The sequence below is a fragment of the Galendromus occidentalis genome, unplaced genomic scaffold (assembly GCF_000255335.2).
Source record: "Galendromus occidentalis unplaced genomic scaffold, Mocc_1.1 scf7180000077483, whole genome shotgun sequence".
Classification (NCBI taxonomy): domain Eukaryota; kingdom Metazoa; phylum Arthropoda; class Arachnida; order Mesostigmata; family Phytoseiidae; genus Galendromus; species Galendromus occidentalis.
The window spans coordinates 16,601-32,657 of record NW_003805471.1 but is presented as its reverse complement, the minus strand read 5'-3'; the positions used below and the strand labels follow the sequence as shown (position 1 = coordinate 32,657).

General features: G+C 51.6%; 2 protein-coding genes across 2 annotated transcripts; one reads left to right on the top strand and one right to left on the bottom strand.

Annotated features, from left to right (window-relative positions):
• Positions 1-533: 533 nt before the first annotated feature.
• Positions 534-5,383, bottom strand: LOC100906659 (Smad on X). The gene is made up of 7 exons (XM_003745374.1): positions 5,239-5,383; positions 3,756-4,003; positions 2,704-2,930; positions 2,516-2,616; positions 2,178-2,333; positions 1,461-2,017; positions 534-1,309 (listed from the first exon to the last, which is right to left on the bottom strand). The coding sequence occupies exons 2-7, from the start codon at positions 3,956-3,958 to the stop codon at positions 1,186-1,188; spliced, it is 1,368 nt and encodes a 455-aa protein (XP_003745422.1). The 5' UTR covers positions 3,959-4,003; positions 5,239-5,383; the 3' UTR covers positions 534-1,185.
• Positions 5,384-10,552: 5,169 nt separating this feature from the next.
• On the top strand, positions 10,553-15,733 carry LOC100898791 (GIGYF family protein Gyf). Its single transcript, XM_003745400.2, has 7 exons — positions 10,553-10,692; positions 11,443-11,818; positions 11,944-12,522; positions 12,607-12,869; positions 13,389-13,798; positions 13,918-15,323; positions 15,458-15,733. The coding sequence occupies exons 1-7, from the start codon at positions 10,553-10,555 to the stop codon at positions 15,671-15,673; spliced, it is 3,390 nt and encodes a 1,129-aa protein (XP_003745448.1). The 3' UTR covers positions 15,674-15,733.
• The last annotated feature ends 324 nt before the right edge of the window (positions 15,734-16,057 follow it).

Genomic DNA, 16,057 nt, shown 5'->3' with positions numbered 1-16,057 from the left:
GGATCGCCGCCTCTCTCGGTGGCGCTAGAGGAAGCGAAATCTTCGATCTGCGCGCGGAGCTAGACACGCTCATCGCTCGACAGATTCGTCAATTCTCCCAGCGCTTTCGGACAGTCGACATACTTCGTAGCATGTGAAGATTCGTGGTGAGACAATTGAATGGGTAGTATAGATTTGCTTCTTCGTCGCTGCCTCTGACAATCTATCAGTCCACCCGACTGCGAGAGCTCCTTTCTGGACAAACTTACGCTGGCTCCGGCTATCACGAATTACGCAGGTTTCGGATCTCTGTGCGTCCCAATTCCGAACATCCCCGCATCCATGATGGAGCTTCGCGTCTAGTACATTCTGGTAGTTATGAGATGAGTTTCCGTTTGGAGCTAAGGGTGCGACTTCAGAGTGAAAAATAATGCGCGAGATGTGCCTTGATCCCTCCAGCGCACCGGTCTTTGACGCCCCATTTTCGGTCAGCTACTTCTCCCGTTGTGCGGCTGGCAAAGGCTGTCCCGTCGATAAGTTCAGAATTGCAATACCATTGATTTCTACACCAACTCAGCTGTACATATATTTTTCGTCAGTGGAGAGTGAGACTCGATCAATGAGTCGAGGATGTCACACTGCGCAGACGGATAGACGCCGTACCGCGTAACGTAAACAGAGCCATTGCGGCCCTTTTCTGCAATTAAGCTCCCGAAAATGCCATCTTAAAGTAAGAAGGATACCTAACGTAGCTACACGGTCGGAGATCAAACTGCGCCTGTAACAGGCTAGCTGCTCTGCCTCCGTCAAACTGAATTCGAACACAGATACGGTCGCTTGGGCAGAGTCCTCAGAGCCCATAATCTGAATCTGTGAAAAAGCTACAACGTTCAGGGCTATTCTCGTCATTTTTGTTCCGTCAGGAAGGTGTCTCGGTGATCGGACGAATACTCATCAACGCGTCCATGAATTCCAGTATTCATTATTGGATAATGACAAGAGTCCATCAACTAACGAAGGAGCCCAAGAATCCATAATATAAACTATGCGTTTCGATCAGAAAGCTGCCTCCTATCGTGAACGTCTCTTCGATTCGCGTGATAGGAAGCGTGAGTTTTGGGGAGGAGCTGAATAGGGAACATCCCGAAGGGACAGAGCGGCATTCCAAAGGAGAAAAAAATGAGCGGCCGCGGAGATACTTATGAACTATGACATCGATGAACAGGGCATGCGGGGTGATCCCATCTGGGTCAGCACCCTATCGAGCCATTGCAAGGGTCCGTTCAAATGTAGCTCGATCCAACAGGGAGTTGACGTTACAGTTTGTCGCCTGCAAAGTATGCAAGGGTGTCTCACAGTGATTCCAAAGCGCAATGCTTTTGACGTGCGATCGATGAACCAAGTGCCGATCTCTGCGAAGATCCACGAACGGGAAGCTCCTCAATCCGCAAAAAACTCAAGTCGACCCAAAAGTTACTCACCGATACTCAGCTCCCCAGCCTTTGACGAACGACATTCTGATGGTACACATTCTTGTCAATTGGTAGACAGCTTCGAAACCCTGAGAGACACTTTGCGTCAGCAGGTTGGCGAATTCGTGATTGTTGAAGATCTTCAAGTTGCAGCCGGGGGGTATTTTACAGACGGTTGCAGGGTGCCAACCGTAGCGCTGATTACAATTGGGACTCTGCACGAATATCGAACTGTCTGACAGGCATTCAGCGAACACTTCTCCTCCAATATAGTACAGTCGAACTCCCCGACCGATGTGTTTCCGAGTCTGCTCGACAATGGGATTTCTATTCACGTTCGAAAGCAGCCCAAGACAGAACCGTTCGCAGCTCGAGGGATCGGTGAATCCGTCGACTGTCAACGAAGGTTGAGACGCGTGGAAGGTTTCCCCGACGCGGCTATTCAGCTCATAGTAAGAAATCGAGCACCAGAACTGCGGTTCCGAGTAAGTGACGGGTTGCAAATCCTGTGACAGGTTATTCATTCCAGCCGGAGGTGGTGAAGGAGTAGCGATTTGAGGATTCTCCTGGAGAACGAAATTGAGCTTAGATCAAAACTTCCAACAGTCCATCGTATGTAGGAACGATTCTGCTCGATGTTGTTCGAGGTGGGCCAGTGATCGAAATCAATGAGCACATTATGGCGCCCTCAATCCTCATCATTACCACTCCGCCAATCATTCTCACCGTGTCCATGGTGTCCAATCCGCTGAGGTGATTTGCCGGCGAATGCAAGTTGTTGTTTTGTAAAGAATTTTGGGTCGAAAGCGGACTCGCGAAGCCCGGCGTGGCCGGTGGTGACGATGGTGCTTGGGACCCGGGCGATGACAACAAATCCGATTCCTGTATTTTGAAACGTTTGATGTGATATTCGGAAGCCAAGTGCATCGGTGCCCCTCAGAGAGTTTGACGTCGCAAACTCTTATTCCACAATGCCTAGACGTCCGGCCCCCTCTCTACGGTCTCTACGGTAAGGTAGGGAATCAGTGCCGGTCAGAAGCTCGTTTTCTATATCCCTGACGAACCTCGCTCATGTATCCAGGAGGCGGAGTATCGGGTGGCAGATTTGCGTTCTCCGGAATAGAACTATCGAAGTCGGGCAGCTCGAAGTCTTCTGGGAGATCACCTGAGAGAGTACGGTAAGAATGGCAATCGGAAACGAGCGCTGAGGACAACGAGTAGACACAGAATTCGAAATTTCCGCAGCGCTTACCCGTATACCTCGGCACCAATATGGGCGGCAGCTGTGGCGTTTCTATTCTATCGTAATGCCACGGATTGACGCAGACTTCATCCTTCTTGGCGTGGAATGAATGCTGGCACTGGGGCGTCGCGCGAAGCTCGTGTTGTGATTGCAGGTCCGGCCACCTCCACAGTCTACAGTAGATAACGTGTGGTAGTCCTTTCCGATGTGACACTTGCAGCCGGCCGTCTAAGGATCTGCTCGACAAACATTATCGGTTAGCGGTGAAGCAGTTCGCAGTGAAATCTAAAGCTTATCGGCTAGAGTTCGCTTCGGAATCCTCGCTGATTCGGAGCTTCCGAGACGCTCGTCGGAGCTGTTCAAGGTAAGTGATCGTCTTAAAGAGGAATCGCCATGCTGCATAAGACTCCCGATGTAGAGGTTGCGCGGAAGCGGTCGTCATGAATGCCGACACTCACGTCGTTACTCGCAGAAGCGTTGTCGCGAAGACCGCTCAAAACGGTTGCCTCCAAAACACGACGAGTCCAAGCTGCTCGCACAGTTTTCCCATTGCATGAGATCTATTAGTTGTTCAAAGCAGGGAGTCTCAAACATCGGGGCTAGAATATGATCCAGAACGAATCTCTCGCTAGATTGTCCCTCATCAGCGGCGGGAGAGAGGCGAGGGCATCCCTCACTCTCGACTGCTCGGAAAAGGAGGAGGGAACAGATCGAATATTCGCCGGAATCAAGCGGTGAAAACTCGCTCAGCAGGTAGTCAGCACGGTTTCCATTCGCGCAATGGTCGCGAGAAAATTCGGCGATGGAGCACCATAGTGTGGTTTGGTACAGACGCAAAACTAGAGCGGGGCAAATTATCGCTGGATCCACAGGGAGAAAAATAGCGACTGTCGCGGAGCTTTCTATATTTGGCCACGGAAGCGGCGATCTCCGTGTCTACCCCATATCCCCGGATCCCGCTTGTGTCGAGCGTACTCTGAGTGAGCCGAAGACGTTGGCATCTCTAGAATATGCTAAATGCAGAATTCACGTGATGCTCCACAAAGAAATTATGTACTCACCTGGGAATCGTTATGCATCGGGAGTTGGGATCCTGCTTGGCGACAGCTTGTTCCAATTCCTCCAGAGCTCCCTGTTTGTTGAGCTTCTTCACGAGAGACTTCACGGCCTTCTCTCCCCAACGATCATCAGCGTCGCCCTTCCGATAGGCCAGAAGCTTTCTTACCATGGGATGTTGAAATGCATTGGCGATGAGCGAAGCCATCTCACTGCTCTAGGAGTTCTCCTTGCTTTGCAGAATGATTCTCCCCTGGGGATTTGGGAAGGGAGTTCGATCAGCCATTTTTCCGGCGAAATCGCTAGTCTCATGTAACTCGTTGTGAGACGATGGCGGCAGATGGAATACAGAATATGCTAGGAATCATCTCCATGACGGCTGTCAAGGTGGCGATCTCCAAACGCCCATTCTAATGTGTTTCTGACGATACGTAAATTTTTCCAGAATCGATATCTGGCCCAGGTGGTGCGCACGGATGCGTCGGAAACACCTGACTGAGGCCCGACGGGGAGACCTAGATCCGAGAGTCATTCTCGCCTATGCAGCGACGGCGGGGTCAAATGGAACGTGAGCGACCGTAACGAAAACAGTAACCAACGTCTGCGGTCGAGTTCTACGGCGTTTCCTTTCCGAAAGCTAGATTGTTTCAAGAGACTTCCAGATGTTCCGGACACACCTACATGGAATATATGTATATACATTTATATATCGAGGAAATCGGCCGCCACGGCGTCTTGATCATTGCCTCGATTGATTGAATTTTGCAATCGGGAATTTCAATCATAGAGGGCTAGTTTCCGATCAATATGACAGGGGAATCATCCCAGCCCGTCAATCGACCCGCTTTCATCGCTCCGTCCAAGTTTTCCCAGCGGAGGAGAAAAGCGATATGGACGCGATTGGACTCTTCACATCGAGAGGCGAAGGAGTACCCACGCAACGTGGATCCACTCAGGTGCATCTCCGAAGGTTCCCGTGGAGACTCTCAATGAAGCAAGAGATTGCAGAGCTTATTTCCAGTCCGTGGAGGTCATTCTAAACAAGAATGTGTCTCGGTCGATCGAAGATAATTTGACGACTCGGCTGCCTTGGAACTTCACGAAACGCTTGCCCTGAAGTTGGCATCCGTGTGCTCGAGACCCTCCAGCCACGAGTCTCCGAAGAGACTGAGGATACTTTTTGGCAAATCCCTTGCAGCTAGTCTGCCAGTGAAGCGGCAATTCAATGATTTAGAATGGTCGCCCCAGAGCCAGCTGCGATATAGAATGCTCGACAAATGAGTGGCACCGACTCGGACGTTTCGCTCCGCGCGAAGATGGATGGCCCGTGCACCGGGAGGTATAGCGCCGAGATATGCATACACAGTCGCTATATTCGTAAATTTCTTGAGGGAGCCTCAGTCTCCGTGAAACCGGTCCATTCGGTTCCTCTCGGTGGCGATACTCAGAACATGACCGGGAGGCATGAGACACCAGCGGACAACTTACTTTGCGATCGACACAGACGAATACACAAATTGTTTCTCAGGTCACTGACGATCGAGTGTGGTCAAGAACACCAAGGACGTAACACTACGCCGTCCCCCACGATCGTCGTCACGGTTCGAGCTGCTTCCTGGCTCGCGGCCTGTCTGTCGGCTGCTGGTGGACGTGTTTATGTTGTTCCCATTCGGAATACTACTCCTCACCACCACACACTCACCACGACCACCACCGCCTGCGTCACTTATCGCGAAACTTGAAATTCGGCCAGTACGCTTCAGCGCATTGTGCTGCGTTTTTTGTAGGCTTGTACGCGAGCTGACCAGAGCGTTCAATTGAACGCGTGTCTGCGAAGTGTGTAGAGGAAGGCACGCTGGGTAAAATCACATGGAAACGGAATCTGTCGATGGACGGTCGGGAGAGCGAAGGACATGATGTCGATGATCCGTGCTTAAAATTTCAGCGGGTTCGGGCGGTGCTTTTAGTATGGCGAGTCAATTCTTCTCAGACCCCTCGAAAAGGCATCGGACGCTGGTAAAGAGGACCCTGAGGCATTCGGAGGGCACCTTGGGCCTACGGTTGAAGTTTGACGGGAGTGAAGAAAGTGGATAAGCTCTCTCTGATGCGAACTGGGGTGACTTCCACGATTTTCGAAAGTCGACGACGAGGTAAGCGTTCTTACTCTCGGTAGTGTGCATTTACTTGTCAGGCAGGACACAAGTCATAGCAGCGCTTCCATTGACGGAGGCGGCATGCTATGCAGCTTGTCGGGGAATCGAATGGTTTTTGAATTCCACGAAACTGCCCACCGTGGACATCGCGCGATCAAGGACACTCTGGTGCGATAATCAAGGAACCAGGCTGTTGAGCCATGATGGAGTCCAACACAAGCGAACGAAGCCTATCGATCATCGCCACCACTTCATGCGAGAGCTTGCCGCGGAAGGATCAAGCACATACCTGGCGCAGGTAGCTGGCGCAATGATCACAGACATTTCCACGAAAAGTCTGCCAAGTGAGGGAAGTTGGGCGTGTGTTAATACCCTTTTTGAGGGGGTCACGTCGCTCACGGCGCTCACTCGCGAGCGGGGGTACGACCCGAGGTCACATCGTTTTTGAGGGGACCATATGAGGAGGAGCACTCCTGGGGATGAATTGAGTTTTCTCAGGCTTCGAGTTCTCCCAGGCTGTCCCTTCATCTAATTTTGATCCCGCTATCTCGCGTACTGTGATCTCGCTGGATCACACCGGTTTCTTTCCGTTTCAGGGATTCCTCGACGCCAAGAGAGACTAGGAATTCTTCTACCTATGTCTGTAGGTGAGCAGATATTACACCAGGTCCCTGTGGAAGAGTTCAATTGATTTGTTGAACTCCGAGTACTCTGGAATCGGAGAGAATAGTCTGAGGATCGAGATGATAAATCCGAAAATTATCGGAATAGGATGCACAACCTAGAACTTGAGTTCGAAACACTCGTTTTATCATAGAGGGATTATGCGTCACGATGCGAAACCCGAGAATTCTCGGATTCTATCCTCAGCTCACAGAGCCCTAGAATGAAATCACTCGAGGATCACTTCTGATTGATCCCGAAGCGGGACTCGGCCAAGTGTTCTGCTCGAATCACCTGCAATTCGGCGGAGAAAGCTCAGGGGGTCAGCTGAAGGGGACTCCATCAGTGGCGTCCACAGAATTCTTCTTGGGGGGCTATATCGGGTCCCCGCATGGGGCTGATTTCCAACATGGCGACCCGCTCCAATATTTTAGTATTACAAGCTCTCAATCTGAGAGGGGGCCATAGCTCCCTCGCCCCCCCCCCTTCTGCGGACGCGCCTGGACTCTATGTAAATCGCTACGTCTTTAACAGCGCAATGCGGAGGGTCTCGGGCCTCGAGGATCTTGTCTTGTGCAAGCCCGTGAATGAATTGCTGCCGACGAGCTCCTTCTTTTGACTGGAGCCGGACGAAGCCTTGGAGATGCGCAAGTTCTGGAGGATGTCATCGTCGGAGGATCTCACAGTGACGTCTTGTGTTGGCCCACTCCCAGGTTTGAAGATTGGGGGATACCGAACTCTGTTCGAAAGTGGCATGAGGAAATTGTATCTGATGATGCTGAATCCGAATCTCGCTGCAGGTAAGGTGCGCGGATCATTGGCTCGACCGAGAGACGAGACCCCAAAGTCGATGAGCGAGAGGAAAACGAGGAGAAGACTGGTAGACTGCAGTACGACCGTCGATTCGTGAACATCCTTACCACATTCGAACGGAGGAGACCGGGAACCCTACAAAATATAGACCGACCACCATACTATCGGTTCTGTACAGAGTGTTCATGAAAAAATCTTGGCAGCTCGGATCGGACGAAAGGATTGAGGAGGAGGAGGAATCAACGGCGAAATGCCAAAAGCGTTCAAACCGGGCAGGCGGGGAGACGGTAATCGTCCGATACTATCGTCGACCATAGAGATTCCACGGATGCTCTCTCAGGCACTGATTTGCACGGTCCTCGATTTACGACAGCGTACGACGGAATATATCCAGAGAAGCTGCGCGAACGAATCACTGGATGTAAGCATGAATCCCAATCGGGTTGATCTCTTGAGATCTTTGTACTCCGGTAACAGAATAGTAATGAAGTTCCTTGGATTCTCGTCGGATGATCTCCCTACGAACATCGGGTTGTTCCGTATCACCGGTGCCGTGCTCTCTATACATAGCAGAAATAGAGACCCGACTTCTATGGTCGATGACTGGATCCGGAGCAGCCACCCCAGGAAGTTTAGGGGAAACATTCAAAATACCAGGACTATCACAGGCAGACTATCTGGTTCTCACGGACACCTCATACGAGCAACAAGAGACATCAGACAAGTACAAATACCAAGGTATATATGCGGGAACGCGGAGTACCGGCTATTCGATGAGAGTTACTTGGAAGGAAAGCAGAAGAACTCCGAAAACGCTTTCGTGCACAGTGCTTATGGACCCTCAAAAGATTCGAGATTTGCCGAGTTCAATGCAAAGGAACTGCCGTTCCAGCTATGACATACGTGAATGCTGTCACCGCATTGAGAGGAACGGAGAAACTCACGCCTCACTCAGGAGAAACTCAGACGGCCGCGGGTCATTGGACTCCAAGCATCGCCGGATAAGAAATTGCCGACGAATTGATCATGGGGCGGTATGAACACAGTGCCCTGGTATTTGACCCGTCGAAGAATTGATCACAGACGTCGCGATTATTGAGGATTTCGTCGAAAATTTTTCGGTCGGCGGAGTGAAATATCTTCGTATTCGTTCACTTCGAGGGCTTATTTTCGGGGAAGGCTTACTCTGATGCCGAATTCAGATATCTGGGCAAGGTCAATCTTCTAGGAAGGCCTCATATTCGAGGAAAGACGGTAGTGACTCGAGAAGAATCAGATTCGAAATGGAGCCCATCAGAAGAAGCTGCCTCGGCGCGGAGAGTTTTCCCTTGAGGGGTCCTAGACACTTGTAGCTTGAGGTAGCTCCCAGTATTCAGGTAATCCTGACCAAGACTCCAAGACCTTACTCAGCCCAAGTTCTGAACGGTGACATCCGAGGTGAAATGACGGTTTCAAAATTGGCTTTCCTTGCCCTCAATGCGAGGAGAAGTTCGCAGGGTCGGTCGCCGATCTTGCAGAGGACGCCCTCCAATGCCAAGCTGCGTGAGGCCCTAATGAAGTATAACCGTCGCGGCGGGCATATATCTGACGACTCGCGAGGGTCTCGGGAGAGCCTTCTTGGTTTCTGAGCTATTCAAGCGGAAGCCGAGAAATTCCATTGACCAAGTACCGGACCTCGCGTGCTACCGGCTATGGACCGAGTAAATGAAGTAAATGAAGCCGGGGGTAAATGAAGAAAAATCTCCAATAGCTCATCAATGCTGCTGAAATCATCCGCATCATTGATTATAAAATATAGTCCCAGGAGTCGACGTGTTCGAGAATTTGGCGGGTTGTTCGGGGAGTTGGAGATTACATCTACCCGCGCAGCCATCCTGTCCCATGATCCATGATCTATGACAGACCTCGCTCAATTTTTTTAGAGGGAATTCTACTTGTCAGAAGCCTCGAATCTGACTTGTCATTTGTCTGCACGAGGGTAGCCGTAATTCTTCCTCTGGGAGCCGAAAACGCGATTCTCGTTTACTTCCGGCTTGCTTGGCGCTGCTTTCTCAGAAAGTTCCAGTTCTCATCGCGTCCTCGGAGGACGCTTCCTTATCGTTCGGGTTGATCACTGGCGAGACAGTATTCTCTGCTGATTTTTACGCCTCGATTGAGATCGCATCGGGACGCAATAAAGGGGACAAAAGAAGAACCGGCGAAGTTGATCGTACCGTACCGTCTATGTGATCGTAGCCTGTCAGGTGACAAGAGCCATGAGACATGATTCACGATTCACGATTCATGATGATTCATTATCATCCATCGGCTTCGTCGCCGACTCTCGTATCACCTTAGCAACGTCTCCGAATTTCGGCCATGTCTAAGGTCATGTTCCGTGAGGATTATTTGGACTTCAGACATTCCCAGCCAGCCCCGTCCACTCCGAGCTCTCGCGGATCTCCACGGAATCGAGCGTCCGATAGAGGGAGAGCTCATTTGAAGTCCCCCATCGCGACGAGCAGTAAGAATAACAAGGGACCGTTCCCTCTTGGTCCGATTCACGGAAAGAAACCGGTCGAGGATTCCCACCGGTACGCACCGGTTCACTCGCTCATTGAATCGCGCGCCTTGAGGCTCGACAGCCGTCGAAGAAGTCACGGTACTTGCCCCAGCTCTCGGATCGGGTGGCTACTAATTGTAATTGTAAGTCCGTCAGTTCCGGAAAAGTCAATGGTTAGAATGATGTCATCTCGCTTCCGTGGCTGGTCCCGCCGCTAAGTTGGTCAGGGAAAGAGCGAGAACGAAAAAAAGCTCCTGGGTAAACAGTACCACAACACCGCCGCAGCGATGTGACGAGAAGGAACCGAAGGCAAAGCTGTGCGTGTGTGTGGTGTGTGTCGTCCGCTAGTTGGCTAGAGTTGTTTTGTGCATGCGTCGTGTGCTGAGCGCTCAGTCCCTCAGTCGGTCGTCGTGTCGTGCTTGCTCTGAATTTGGAGTCGAACCCTTTCTCTGACCACAATCGTAATCCAACGGAGCCCGGTCTCCCTAGCGCTGTCATCACCGAGATCAATTCACTAATCGATCACTTCGAGCATACTTCGCTTACTTAGTCACAGAAATCGAGTTTGAGTGGCCTTCCCTCCTCCTGTAAGAGCAGTAACAGTATCACAAGCAGTGAGATTTTGACCAATATGGCAGCAGATTCCACTTGCTCTCTCAAGTTCGGACCCGAATGGATTCGAGTACTGAGTGATTCGTCCGCGGGTCAAGCTCCTCAAGCGCAAGCTTCGCAAGCAACACCACCTCGGAAGTATCCGCTGGCAAAGCACAGGTAGGCTTCTCGAGAGCACCTATGTGAACATCCGCTCGATTGAAATGACTTAGGACTCGATGATTTGATTCACTTGAGCGATTAGCCGAGCAGTCAAAGCTCCATCTTCTGCGAAGAGGCGTCTCGTCGGGTCGATTCGCTCTCACTCACATCAGTCGCGGACCCGAAGTAATCTCGACTCGCTCGTGTGCGGCCATCAGCTGAAGAGACGGTATTCCCACATGTTGATCTTCGTGTGGAGCCTAGCTGCTTGTGGCACGCTCTCGAGGAGAGCAAATAATACTCCATGATCGAAGCCCCGAGTCCGGTGGCAGACCCGCTGCTCAGGACGATGGAGATCCTCAGAACTCTCCTATAGCATGTGGCGGATACGAGCGAATATTTTGTCCCGGTCGGGCATCCTGCACAATGCGTTGAGAGAGCTGGACTCATGGCTGGAGAGAAGTCCTCCTCGCATAGCATAATCGTCACCCTTTTCTCACCTGGGAGTTTTGCCTGAATATAATTTCGGGAAGTACAGGGAGCCTGCTGAGTGAATGAAGGTACTGTTGTGCGCTTCGGCTATGGAATCGCGAATTCGTGCGGGGCAGTTAATCATCTCATGAATGCCGGAACCAAGACTGTCCGAGGCTTCCCGAACGGGGGATTTCGTTCCATCGTGAAATAATTCACTGTGTACCCTGTATTCCCCTCCCCCCGCCCCCTTCTGAGGACGAACACAGACCAATATGAGAGGGATCCTTCTTGCAGGTACGGCAAAGAAGAACTGATCGCTATTTATGAACAAACGCTGTATGGAGATACTGTCCCACCATTATCGACGCCGGGATTCGTCTTCTGCGACGGAGTCTACATCGAACAGAGTCAAACACCGCGGTCACTCATTCCTATGACCGACGAGGAGCAACGCTTGTGGGCTTTCCAGAGGGTGGCCTCCTCAAGAGGCCGGGGGAGAGGAATAACTCCGGCACCTTGGGCGGCCGCTCGAAGCGTTGGGGGTCATCTTCAACAGACAAGGAATTGGCGCTCACCGGAAAAACCGATATCGTCGACCACCCAAATGCCGACGTCGAATCCGAGTCAATTCAATTATTGGAGGAAAAATTCCCTGAACGAAGATGAAAAGGTGATCTCTTCTTCGACGGAAGAGTAGTATTGTGGACAATATCCTATCTCGAGTGCCCTCCATCCCCCGAATGTTCGCCTCATGAGTTGTTTTCCGAGCTACATGATCCATCCTCATCGTTTCAGGTACCGGAGTGGGCCGACGAGAAAGTGTCTGACGACAACGACAATGTCGGCTCATTCGACGAGAAGGGGGGTTTTTTGTCGCTGGAAAGTCGCGGTAGGACGACCGAAAACGCCTCGGCGAACTCTTCGACAGGGAATTCGTTTCCGCAACGTCCGGTTGCCTCTGCAGACGGCGAGGCTCACCTTGCGCGGCCGACTGTCGAGTCCAGCATTGAATCGAATGTCTGTAGAACGCTGATGGATAAACTATCGTGCAGTTCTCCACTCCAATCGGCGAAAGAGCGTGATTCGAGTCACCCTCAAAATATCCGAGAGAAAGAAGAGCCGTTGGATATTCCTACGAGCAAGAGCATCCCTGGCGGCCCGGCGGTGATCCAGATTCCCACGGTTCCTCTGGCCGAAGACGCGAGAGTATGTACGAACCAAAGCAAACGAGCTCAGGTTGTCATCCTCGGTGATGGGAGCGTGAGCGTAGACTCGATCACGGTTGCTGCACCAACTGCCGACCAGGACTCCGCGCCAACTGTCCCGTCCGACGGATCATTGCAGCAGAGTGCTCGATGGTCCCACGCGAACAGGGTGAGTAGCGAGGCAAGCATTCAGAGGGCTCCGCGTGTGTCATGAGGGAACGAAAATATGAAACTACGGATTTTATTTTTCCAGGATATTGCGGAAGCTCCACTCTGGTACTACAAGGATCCTCAGGGTATAATACAGGGCCCTTTTTCATCGACCGATATGCTTGAGTGGAGCACCCAGGGGTACTTCCATGACAGCCTCGAATGTCGTAGAGCTTGTGATTCGGTTTTTAATCCTCTTGGTGCGTTGAAGAAAGTTTGGAATGGAAGACTGCCGTTCGTGATGCCAAATCTGCATGGACCAATCGCAAACGTGATCCTACCGACCGTGTCTACTTCTCGTCAAAAGTAAGGTTCCCGATAATTCCCGAGGGAGATTCGAGGAGGCAGTCAAGTGCACAAGGGACGATTTCCGTCTCGAGTTTCGATATTTCGCTCGGGAAAACCCGAGAAACTAGGGTCGGCAAGGGGCTATCGCAAACTTCCTCGTCAATGGAGCTCGCCTCATCCGTCGTCCATGCGTTCCGAAAGGGGAGCTCAGTCCAGTGTTGGCTCTCTTCATGAGCGACCGCATTGGATCGAGCAAGGCTTTCTTCCGTCTTCGGAGAGATCGTTCAAACTTTCTGAGGAGGAATCGAGGAATGAACGGAGTGTATTGGGCGCCGGCACATGGTATTCATTACACGACGCGGCATCCGTTCCTCGAGAAGCCATTTTAACATTGACTCAACTCGGCTATTACGGTCGCCCGGGTCGAATCGACCTTGACGTCTGCGCCAGGAAGCTCGGTTCGTCGTGGATTTGCGAGAGTAGAAGACCGAGAAACGATCCCTAACCTGGGTTTGATTTGATTTCCTCTCTTTTCAGTGCTGTGTTCAATGTCTCCAGTGTGCCCATGGGGCTCGGCGTGAACTCTCTCTGTGCGGTCGGAGCTATGAACGGATTTGTCGCGGCTGGGGGAGCGAGCTCCTCGGTCGTTTCCTCGGTGTCACCCATGAGAGCTCTGACGTCGGCTCTCCACCCTGAGAACGCCTACGTCGACGAGGCTAATTCACAGTTCAATGCGTTGTCGCAGCGCCAGAATGATTTTGACGGAAGGAGTCAACATATGGCAAACGAGAACGGGATCGATAGCAGCCTCATCGGCGTCGGGCATAATCCAGCCCTTGGTCGAGCTCAACAACTGGAGTCGGGATCGAGTCTGCCAGAAAACATGCTCGAGACGCCTATAAGGAGGTCGCACCATGAGGATCAATTCAATCAAAGTGTTAACAATCGTGAGTCGCTTCGTACCTTGCTCATCCAAAGCACTGAACCGCGATTCTTCCCCATCTTCCCCATTTCAGCGGGGGTTGAAAACGTTTCTGACACGGTTCCCCATTGTCCTTCCCCACAGATGTGACGGCCGACAGTGGCACCGGCGGCAATCATCGGAGAGCAGTCATCTCAAATCGTCTCATAGAACACGTCACCAGCGCGGCTCCCCCTCTACGCGCAAGATCTACGGCAGCGTTGAACACGTTGGAGCAACGGACGGATCCGACGTCGTCGTCATGGTTCAGCAGGTCTGCGACGAGTTCAAATCTAGGATATCCACAAGAGACTGAAGCGATTCCGCCATCGGCGGATTCGGGCGTGGACCGAGCATTCGGCGCGTCCACCGCACATCACCACGCAATCGCTCAACACGAACTTCCAAACTCGTGGCTGGTCCAACGGAAGAACGAACGGAATGCTGAGGGTAACCAGATGGCTCCAGCTCACCTCGACGAACCGGAACAAGTTGTTCTGAACAAGAGCTCATGGAACGATTTCGAATATAGCTACGATATTTCGCGGATGAACCCTTCCGCCGACGGTGATGTCGGCCCTGCGCAAAGTCGGAATCCACGACAACAGGACGAAGCGCTCTTGCAAGCACAGAATTCCGATTTGGAACATCAGGACAACCATGGACTATATCAGGAGACTCCCGAAGGAGCTCCCTTCGAGAAAGTTGCGGAGAAGAAAAAGAAACGAGATCGCAGAGAGAAGCAGCAGCAGCAGGATGACAGACTAGTGCGCGAAAGAAGGGAGCCGGCAGACGATCAGAAAAAACACTTGGTCCAGCAGGACTCTTCAGATGAAGACGCGGATTGGGACAGCGGTGAGCAAATTGCAGCAAGCAAGATGGCGTCTTATCAAGATGTCATCATACCTGCTCCGGCTCCAGCGATTCCCGCGTGGGGGAACACATCTGAGAAGAATATGTCCGCTTTGAGTCTTCAAGAAATTCAACGGCTAGAGGAGGAGCGCGCTGACCGAGAACGTCAGCAAAGACAACAAGAAGCCCTCAAAAATGGATACTATTCAGGAATCAAGACCTGGGCAAATGCCATAGCGCCCATAAAATCATTCGATCAGATTCAAAAAGAGCAGCAAGCTTCAAAAAGCAGCGCGACGCAGAACAAGCATCAGTCGAAAGGAGCTCCCGCATCGTATACGCCGCTGTCAGCCGCGGATGTAGTCGCCAACGGTATCGGCTGCACTCCCACACACAAAAGCTCGAGCTCGAAAGCGACGTTGAAGATGTCAAGTGTAGTGAAGGGAAATGTGGCGATCACTCGCCCTAGCGCCACAGCTGCGAGCAACCACAACAACAATAACAGTCCCACCGGCAACCATAACCACCACCATACAATTAATAATAACGGCGGCGAAAAGTCGGTCCTGGCGACCGAAACGACGAACAATGAGCAACAGCTCATTGACTGGTGCGCTCAGATCACGAAAGGTCTCAATTCATACCTAGATATGCCCACAGTAAGTACTCTGATTGAAACCGCTCAAATTCTTGTCGGAGTCTGTCTCCGTTGATTCTCGACAAAACAACGATAGTTGGTGCCATACCACTCACCTCTCACGATAGCGGGTCTAACAGGTTCGATCTTCCACAGGTTGTGTCGATATTGAAAGATGTCGAATCCGAAGCCGAAATCGAAGACTATGTCTCGCAGTTCTTCGGAGAAACCCTGAGAGAACCTCGACAGTTCGCTAGGCAGTTTGTTCAGAAACGCGCCAAGTTCAACGTCGGGCTCGCGTCCAGTCTGCCGAAACAGTCCGAGTGGTGCACCACGGGCGGAAATAAGAAGCGCAAAGGTGCGAAGAAGTAATCGAGCACAATCTTTGCCGACTCCGCCGCGGGTAGTTTCGAGCAATTCCAACGGCGGCGGCAAAAAGTAATCATTCGTTAAAGATCGTCGTACACCAAGTGCCTTCAATCGTTCTGGTCTTGTCTAAAGCTAACTGAGTCTATGAGAAGAGAGCAGCGAAATGGCCGAACTTGACTGAGTAAAACAGTCGGGCAGACTTTCCTCTTCCGACAAAATGTTTTCAATATTTCTCCCGCAGCGTTAGGTTTGAGCGCTAAGTTCTAGTTATTTTACTTCGTGCAATTCGTCGTGATCGGCGCCCGAGAAGGAAGGGCATCGGCTGGAGGAACATTCGGAGGGACGTGCGCTGGAATCTCAACAAGTCACGCTATTTTCAATCGACGG